The sequence below is a fragment of the Mytilus edulis genome, chromosome 7 (genome assembly GCF_963676685.1).
Source record: "Mytilus edulis chromosome 7, xbMytEdul2.2, whole genome shotgun sequence".
In the NCBI taxonomy this organism is placed as follows: Eukaryota; Metazoa; Mollusca; class Bivalvia; order Mytilida; family Mytilidae; genus Mytilus; species Mytilus edulis.
The window spans coordinates 57,866,833-57,876,704 of NC_092350.1; the positions used below are offsets into that span (position 1 = coordinate 57,866,833).

General features: G+C 35.4%; 3 protein-coding genes across 3 annotated transcripts; all 3 read left to right on the top strand.

Moving 5' to 3' along the window:
* Positions 1–3,048: 3,048 nt before the first annotated feature.
* Positions 3,049–3,864, top strand: LOC139483249 (uncharacterized). The gene has a single exon (XM_071267279.1). The coding sequence runs from the start codon at positions 3,049–3,051 to the stop codon at positions 3,862–3,864; it is 816 nt and encodes a 271-aa protein (XP_071123380.1).
* A 1,427-nt stretch (positions 3,865–5,291) lies between these two features.
* LOC139483250 (uncharacterized) lies at positions 5,292–5,810 on the top strand. Its single transcript, XM_071267280.1, has one exon. The coding sequence runs from the start codon at positions 5,292–5,294 to the stop codon at positions 5,808–5,810; it is 519 nt and encodes a 172-aa protein (XP_071123381.1).
* Positions 5,811–6,831: 1,021 nt separating this feature from the next.
* LOC139483251 (uncharacterized protein F54H12.2-like) lies at positions 6,832–8,109 on the top strand. The gene has a single exon (XM_071267281.1). The coding sequence runs from the start codon at positions 6,832–6,834 to the stop codon at positions 8,107–8,109; it is 1,278 nt and encodes a 425-aa protein (XP_071123382.1).
* The last annotated feature ends 1,763 nt before the right edge of the window (positions 8,110–9,872 follow it).

A 9,872-nucleotide genomic window follows, 5' to 3' on the forward strand; every position in this document is an offset into this window, starting at 1 on the left:
CTACTTTAGATAAAAAATAATTAAAAATATTAATAAATTACTATATACCTTACAACAGCCCTCATTTTCTTCCGAAATTATTCTTCTATCACATGCATATTTTGATTTGTGGATTAACAGAACCCTTACGCAGTTTCAGTTGCATTCGTGTCAGAAAATTCAAATTTCCCGGCGAAAGCAACGTATCATTCGGAAACTTCCAGGTTGATGCGTTTACTACAACGATAAATCCTTAAATCGTTAAATACGTTAATATAGTAATGTCAGAGACATATAATACATATGTATTATATGTCTCTGGTAATGCAAATAGACAGGAAATAATAAAAAATAAATTAAAAACATTGATTTACAAAATTTTAATCTGCTAACCGAGTCCCTGTGCTTTCATGATAATATCGAACAAAGTCTATAGACCGGTTGTAGGTACAGGGGCGGATCCAGCCATTTAACAAAAAAAGGGGGGGGGGGGGGTCCCCAATCAGTCCAGAATAAAAGGGGGTTCCAATTATAAGTCCCCATTTAAATGCATTGATCGGCCAAAAAAGAGGGGTTTCTAATCCCCGACACCCTTCACCTGGATCCGCCACTATGATTATATGTTTTCGTTAAGTAATCAAGAAGTTACTAAATATACTGCCGATATTTCAAGTACCCAAAGTAAAAAAAAAATACTTAAAATAAATTAAATGTAAACGATAATATCGATCCTTTAAATAAAATTCAAAAGGTTACCAATTTAATAACAGTTATTAGGCGTTTGAATATGTTTTTATTGGCAGAACTTGGAAAAAAGGCAAGAAAAGTTTTATTTGCTATTAACTCTTACTCATCAGGCTTTGGACAACTTCCTGTGAGAGTGTCTTGCAACCTTTTTGAAACTTTGGTCAAACCTATTCTAACATATAGTGAAATATGTTATATGGACACTTATATTTAATTTTATAGAGCTCAACTCCGAGGTAACAAAAATAACTCAACACCAGATGCTATTCATTTTATTGATAAAATTATTTTAGAAAAAACCCAGCTACATTTTATTAAACAAGTACTGGGGACCAAAAGAAGCTCAACAAATCTAGCTGTTAGAAATAAACTAGGATTTCTACCATTAGAAACATTCATAAAAACCCAAACTATGATGTACCTATCTAGATTAAATATTGAAAATCTAAACCCACTTCTTAATGAAGCCTTTAAATTAACTAAAAGTTTAGATACTAAGGGAACATACTCTTGGTATACTTTTGCAAAAAATGTGTCACAAGATATAAATATTGACATCAAACTTATTGAGGAAACTAAAACTTTAAAACAGACTAAAATGTTAAAACCCAAATTAAAAAAGAGTTATATTAAATATTATCAAACTGTTATTGAGGATCAAATAAATAACTTAAACGAAAATAAAAAAATATATCTATATAAATTTCTTAAATCTAATATAAATAACCAAATGAAATACTACCTATCGCACCCAAGTAAAGAAACAAGAAAAATGTTAACCAAATTTAGAATAAGCGATCATTGTCTCTTAAACGATATACATGTACCTAAATACCACGAAATGAAAGAAAATGTAAAATATGTAATGTCTTGGACGATGAATTCCATTTTTTCTTTAACTGTAAAATAAATAAAAATAAAAGAGAAATCTTTCTAAAATATTATATACAAAAATATGTAAATTTTAATACACTTAATTTTACTGATAAACTCGTGATTTTACTAAATCTATCAACACCAAATGATGTAAAAGCAGTTGTTTCTTTATTAAAGAGTCATTAGAACTGAGGAAAGGAGAACAATAACTGTTTTTATCATATCTCTTATAATATTGTCGAGTTTTCATTATGTTTGATAATGTTTTGTTTTGTCAATGTATTTGCCATAACCAAAATTGTTTTTTGTCTGTTTTGCAAATAAAGATATTATTAATATTGATTTTGATTATCAGTGAATTAAAAGCAAACTAAATATAATTGTTATTATATATACATATACATATGATCTACAATCTGTCCTGTATCTTGGCTTGGCATAATGTTACATGTATGTTTTCGCTGTCTGTTAGTAGAGTAGTGGTTTGTTACACCCCTCCCCAATATCATACATGGGCATGACTCATTAACGGCAGATGTCTTTATTTGGGGTGTATAATATGATGGGGTTTATAGATTTAAGGAATATAATTACCACGTTATAAACACCTGTTGGGGGTTATAATTTTCATGTCATCAAAGTCCGTTGGTTCAAAATACATTTACCTGTGTTTTCTTCTTCTATTAATAGATGTAATCATAAAAATGATTACTATATATAGAAATCAGTCTTTCGTGTTATTTTTTTATCTATGCAATTGATGTAAAATGTCAAACGTTCTTTCAAAAGAAATTAAGAGGGTGAGTAATATATCAATGAAAAAAAAAAAGTTTTCCCCTTCAATATTTTTTTACATTGTTTTGTCTTTATTATTTTTTCTTTTCTAAACTGTGAATTGTAAAATATTTTTTCGCCCCCAATTTAATTATAATAAACATTTTGAAAAATATTTTCCCCCCGTGTTTTTTTTTCTTTGTTTTTATTTTATTTCTTTAGCCGTGGATTATAAAATATCATATGTTGAATATTGTTTTTATTTCGCCCCCAATTTATTATTGTGAAAAAAACTATCTCGCCCCCAAATTTATTATTGTTTAAATCTAATTCTTTGTAGGTTCGCTTTCTATCGGATGAAAAAATTAAAGAAATCCACCCCATGATAGTTTGGTCGTTTGCAAACCGTGAGGCACGAAAGGGGCATTGGATGACATACGCCATTGATGCCGATCGATTCAGGCGACGTATTTTTACAATGGATAAGATATGTACCCCAATTTTATCCCAAGACCACAGACAAAGGGTGTATAAAAACTTACGATCTTCAGATATTATAACCCCCAATTCGTAGATTTTCAGCCCCCTAGCACCTGTTCTCTCAGATCATTATAAATACACGTCTGGAATTGTTCAGGGTATCAGAATAAGAAATACAATCCAATCGTCAACATGCAGGAAGAGCACAGACAGTCCTTAAAGAGAAATTACGTGCAATTGGTAAAAGAAACACCAACAGATCTTGTTGTTGATCATTTGTACCAGAATGGGATCCTGACAGATGAGATGAGGGAAGAAATTTTACAGAATTCAAACTCTTATTCGAAAACTAGACAACTCATTACAACACTTCAGAGAAGGGGCCCAAGGGCATTTGAATGTTTTTGTACAGCACTGACTGATGAAGGCAAGTCAAGTTTAGTACATCTTTTGAAAGAGTCAAAGATTAAATCAGAAGTATCAAAAGATAGAGCCATGTTACCTATAGGAGGAGATATATTTGTCGTCGTCAATGAATGGCGTGACAAGGTGTTGATTCACATCCGTAAATACGAAAAGAATTCAGCAGACGTGTATGTTCCTACAAAAAAGGGAATCGCACTGGATCTGAACCAATGGCAGCTATTAGAAATGTATGTTAACGAAATCGAAGAGGCTATAAGTCAGATGATTGATGACGTTACAGGGGTTCCTGAAATGACTTTTCATCTTGGTAGAGGTGTGTACGTTTCTGTTAACAAAACGTACCCAACAGTTGATGTCAGACAACGCTGGAAGATACCTGAAACCAATCAGATAGTTTCAACAAAGAAGGGCATTTCTCTCACATATGACAAGTGGGAAGCGTTGAAAGGGACATTTCCTGACGTCAGAGAGACTGTTCCTGAAATAGAAACTACGACCCCTTGTATTTTATCAGAAGACCATCAAAACCAAGAAGGGATGCTCATGTGTTCAAACTGTAACCCATTTGCCGAACCTTTATGAAGGACGAGGTATAAAAGCGTTAAACCTGTCTGAGTGATCCATTGCGTCTCCTGTTGGTTCAGAACACAACATGAATTCAAGAGAAATATCGTTCGAGTCTGTAGAACGAAACGAACCTTTCATGCTTAATATGGGGCGTAAAATGCCTTCTCAGTTAAGTTTGGCGTCCAACATTTCCTCTATGTATGAAAAATATGCAATGCATTTAGACGTGATTAAATGGACTGGTGTCGTTGTACTTGTTGCTCTGATGTCATCAAGTTTAGCTGTAACCAGTGAAATGTCCCGGAGAGTATCCAATAACCAGACAGACTGTAAAAGGATTTCGATAGATCATACGAACAGAAATATGATGATGATAAACAATAGGACATGTAGATATTTTGAACAGTTTGATCTCCCGGGAAACTATAAAGTCACTGTATGTTCAATCAGAAAACAAGTCTGGGTGGATGTTAAACATTTTAAAAAGTGCGGTATACAGTTCAACCCTAAACAATGGAAATATTGGCAGAGATTGAAACCAAATATAAACAGTGCTATGAAAAGAGCTGGTGAAGAACTAAGACAAAAGACATGATAAATTTGATTGATTATGATTATTTATGTATTTTTTTATATTATAATAAATAAATTTTGAAAAAAAAGATCAAATGTTTTGTATTTATTGAAACTGTTACGAAAGCTTTGTTTCATTCGGTATAAAAGACAACTGCAGTCACAAAAAAAAACGGAAATCTGCAACCGGAAATTACGAAAAAAACAAAATCGTTATAAATAACAGGTTCACATAAAGTGTATTATTCGATATGAGTTCGTTAAACTACGAGGACTATTTGCAAAAAATATGGCATGACCCTAAACATGCTGCTGCCTTTACGGGTTCTGACAAATTATATAACATAGTGAAACAAGAAGGAAAAATTAAAATAGGAAGGCACAAAATAAAGCAATGGCTACAAGACCAGGACACCTATAGTCTATCACGAAATAATGTACACAAATTTAAAAAAAGTCGATATGTTGTGGATACAATAGATAGTCTCTGGGAAATGGACTTAGCCCAACTAGATAAATTCCAAACCTTCAACTCGGGAAACAAATTCTTATTATTTGTTATTGATTGTTTTTCAAAGTTTCTATGGATACAACCAATTGTGGATAAAACCCACACCAGTGTACTAAATGCCTTGAAAACAATTATGAGTGGAAAAAGGAAGCCTACCTCCATTCGATCAGACTTAGGAAAAGAATTTAAAAACCAATACGTACGGAAGTATCTTTCGAGCCAGGGGGTAAACACGTATTATTCTCTTAACGATACGAAATGTGCAATTGTCGAGAGAAGCATTCGAACTGTTAAGTCGATTTTATTCAGGTATTTCAGACACAACCAAACGTATAAATACGTAAATGTCCTACAAGATATGGTCAAGGGGTATAACGCAAGACCGCATCGTACACTTGGTGGTTTCTCACCGGTTGATGTGACTAAACGCAATGCAGATGAAGTTCGTTTAAGTGCGTATCTTGCCCGAAATCCTAAGAAAAGGGAAAAGAAAGTTATTAAAAAAACAGAGATCAAAAGAAGGAAAAAAAGCTTTAGGTATAAAATAAATGATCTTGTCCGACTTACATTCAAAAGTCATCCATTTCAACGTGGCTATCTACAGAAATGGACAGAGGAGATATTCAAGATTTCTCGTCGGTATTTTCGACAAAATCTTAGTCTGTATAAGGTCGTTGACCTTCAAAATGACGAAATAGAAGGGACCTTCCAAGATAGTGAAGTTCAGAAAGTACGGAAGGATGGCGATACCATATGGAAAATAGAAAAAGTTGTTAAAAGACGACAAAAAAATGGCGTTAAACAGGTATTGGTTCGTTGGCTTGGCTACCCTAAAAAGTTCGACTCATGGGTTCCCGCTTTGGACATCCAGAAGTAAATAAATAACACGACTTCATTTAACACAACGTCATTTTCGTTCAAGATGAGTATACGTATGGTTCTCAAGTCGTCCGATGGTTCCGATTTGTTTGAAAAGAACATGGCTCACGACTTCACTGTACAATTGGATAGGCAAATAAATCTTGAAGCATACTGGGTAGTGGCATTGACAGAAATCGATCTCACTTATAAAAGCTCGTCAAAATATATAGACGATGTTTTCGTCTATTCAAACATTTGTGAAGAGAGTTTTGTAGGATCTTCTGAGAAACCAATCCTTCGAAAAATTTACATCAGTAAAGACGCAACGGAGGCACATGTTATTAACAAGAAAAAACACTACAGGTCACATATCATCTTTAACACTCCTTATTATGTTCCTGTACGTTTGGGACAATTGAACCAAGTTCACATCTATTTAAAAGACGACAAGGGACAACCGTGTTCAGTTGTTAATTTGGACGCCTGTGTAACACTTCACTTAAAGAAGTATTCCTTTCTGTAGAGATGTCTAAATCTCCTTACATCAGTGATGCATTGGTATGGCAAGAGACCATAAATCAAGCCAAACATTTAAAAAAAACCCACAATAATCAATTAGGAAAGGGTTTTCCTAGACGTTACAGCAGACATCGATTTGTCATTCTGAAGAAAAACTTACCTAAAATTGAAACCAAGGTGGAGCAAATAGCCCCAACAGTGGCAATCGAAGAACGTGCTGCTTCAGAACTGAAACAACAGAAGAACGACAAAGACCCTCACGTCCTACAGGGAAAAAAGGCTAAATCTGACGGTATAAAAGGCAGGAAATCAAAACCAAAAAACAGTAAAGTTGGAAAGCTCAAAGAGGCAACAGGTAAAAAACAGAAAGCTAAAAACAGTGCACCGAGCAAGAAAAAACGGGCTACAAGGAATAAACCTCGGAAAATAGATTTCGAAACTGAACCTTCCATTTTTAATAGAGGAGCAGCAAAGAAATGGCGTATTTAAACGACGAAAATAAAGACATTAGCATTCCGATGGAGTTGGATTTGTTTGAAGAACCAAAAAATCAAGTAGCTATTGATCGGATATTTTTTTCGGAAACTAGGCCAATGTCAAACTTTACTTCGCCAGATGTATCTACAGTAGATTTTTTCGTTTCTGGACAAGGTCCCGAATACATGGATTTAAGACGGAGTAGATTATATGTTCGTGCAAAACTTGTCAAGGCCGATGGAACGGCACTTGACGATACCGATACGTCGAGTATTGTAAATTTGCCTCTTCAAGCTATGTGGACACAAATGGATGTGTATATGAACAATAAACTAGTGTCTTTAAATACGTCAAACTACCCATGGAAAGCCTATATTAACACTATTCTTACCAGTGGGACCGATGAACAGAAATCACAACTTCAGTCACAATTGTTCATGAAAGATTCCGGTGATTTAGCGAATACGGATGGAAAAAACGGAGCTAACACTGGATTGATTCTTCGTCGAGATTTTATCAAGAACAGTAGAGAATTTGAAATGGAGGGACCGCTGTTTGAAGACATATTTTCACTGGATCGCCATTTAATACAAGGCGTCGATTTGTATATAAAACTTTACCGTAGTAGCGACCAGTTTTTTGTCATTTCGGGTGAAGACGCCCCCGCCTACAAGTTACAGTTGTTAGATTGTGTTTATAAGGCATGCAAAATTAAAGTCGATCCTGGCATTATTGTTAACCATATGAAACAGATAGAAACCAAACCAGTCCGTTACTATTTTCAAAGGACAGAAGTGAAACGAAACACTATCAATAAAGACTCAAGGGAGTTTATTTGGGACAATATGTTCAACATCCGCCCAAGTACTCTGGTCTTAGGGTTGATCTCACAAGAAAGCGGAAATGGAACGTACGATACTAACCCTTTCTGTTTCAACCATTACAATGCAACTGATGTAGGACTGTACGTAAACGGAGAGAGCGTTCCAGCGAGACCGTTAAAACTTGACTTTGGGGATAATAGACAGTATGCAACGGCATACGCTAATCTATTTGAGGTCTGTGAAAAAATGAATAGAGACGCAGGACTCACCATTACTAGAGAAGACTATGGAAAAGGGTACACCTTGTATGCTTTTCCATTGGACCCGAAAGGACTTGGAGATGACTATATAAACTTGGTGAAGCATGGGAACGTGAGAGCTGAAATAAAATTCAAGACGGGACTACCCTCTGCTGTCACGTGCATAGCGTTTGGAGTATTCGATTCATTTCTAGAGATAGACCATTCCCGAAACGTTCGCTATATACAGTCATGAATGGGAACGAACTAGAATGTGCTATCCGATCCAATTCGTGTATACAAATGCAGGTGAAAGGAGTATTTGCAAGGAACAATTTACCAACAGGAAAAATACATTACCCCAGTGCCTACATCGTCAACAACCATACGAGTGATCTGCCAGGGGAACATTGGATGGCAATTGTGTTAGAAAGTAAATCACATGGGGTGTTTTTCGACAGTTTTGGAAAACCACCGGAATTCTATGGAGAAGAATTAAAACATTTTCTGAACTGTTACGTGAAACAATACGAGTGTTTTAATGTACAAGTGCAACCAAAGTCGTCTTCTCATTGTGGATTGTTTGTGTTAACTTTTCTCATGTTGAATCTATGTTTTAAATATTCATTAAATAGTATTGTCAATATTTTCGATTCAAACGTTTATGCTAACGACCATTTTGTATTTAATTTTGTCAACACTTATTATAGTTTGTGTCAATAAAATATATCATGCGTCCATCGTGTTAAATTATCTGTCCTGTGTCAAATGCTCTCATACCTTATCCGGACGTCAAGATGACAACTTCTCGCGATATTTTACCTTTTCAAAGTCCTTGCACTTTCATGATATCGGGAGCGACTCAAAGTGGAAAGACTACATTTGTAATGAAATTACTAAGGCAAGCATCTGTCATGTTTAATACCCCACCGGTTCAAATAGTTTACTGTTATACGGAGTTTCAACCCATTTTTGACCAAGCTCAACAAACTATACCCAATTTGTTACTGTACGAGGGCTTCCCCACAAGAAGTGACATTATAGAATGGACCAACCCGGACAAGCACACAGTCCTTGTACTGGATGACATGATGAGATTGATCAGTAAGAGTGACGAGGCTTTACACCTGTCAACCGCGCTATCACATCACAGGAACTGTTCGGTAATTTTCATAACCCAAAATCTGTTTGAAAAAGGAACACATTTCAGATCGATAAGTTTGAATACCCATATTTTTGTACTTATGGCCAATAACAGAGATAAAAAACAACTTCTCGCCTTTGCAAGTCAGGCATTTCCCGGTGAGACGAAATATTTCAAAGAGGCCTATGATAAAGCCATCAGTTATGTTTCAGTTGGGGGATATCTGGTATGCGACTTATCCCCTTATACGGATAAAAAGTACCGCTTGCGTACTTCGATATTTCCAACTGATGACGTCACCATTGTATATGCCCCAAAGAAATAAAACCGGAGACAAGCACACCTACACCACCAGTTCACAAGAAAGATGCCGTCAAGGATCACCTCATACAGTACGTTTCTGAAATTCGTATATGATGCTAACCCTAGACAACAGAAAGTGTTAATTCAGGCAGCTTCGAATGATCAAATCGATATCATATCGGAAATAGCATTAAATATATACAGAGGAAGCTTACCGGTGAACCCCTCTCATATAAGAAAGCTTAGATCTTACATCCTTCACATTCGTTCCTTGTCATCCCGATCGATCACATACACACGGAAAAGGAATATTTTAGTGAGACATCCTACTCTGACTTGCCTTTTGATTAAACCGGTTTTGTCACTTCTAAACGAACAGTAATGGCACAAGAGCTCATACTCGTGTCTAGGGAAAGATACGAACGTCTCATGAATCAACCAGAAACTCACCATCAAACAGACTTGGGTGAAAAGGACAGATTGAAAAACGACCACGACGAAAAACCCAAAGCTAACTTTATGCCAATGATAGATCGTTCTTTACCCCAAAAAGTAAAGAAACGCGCGAACGA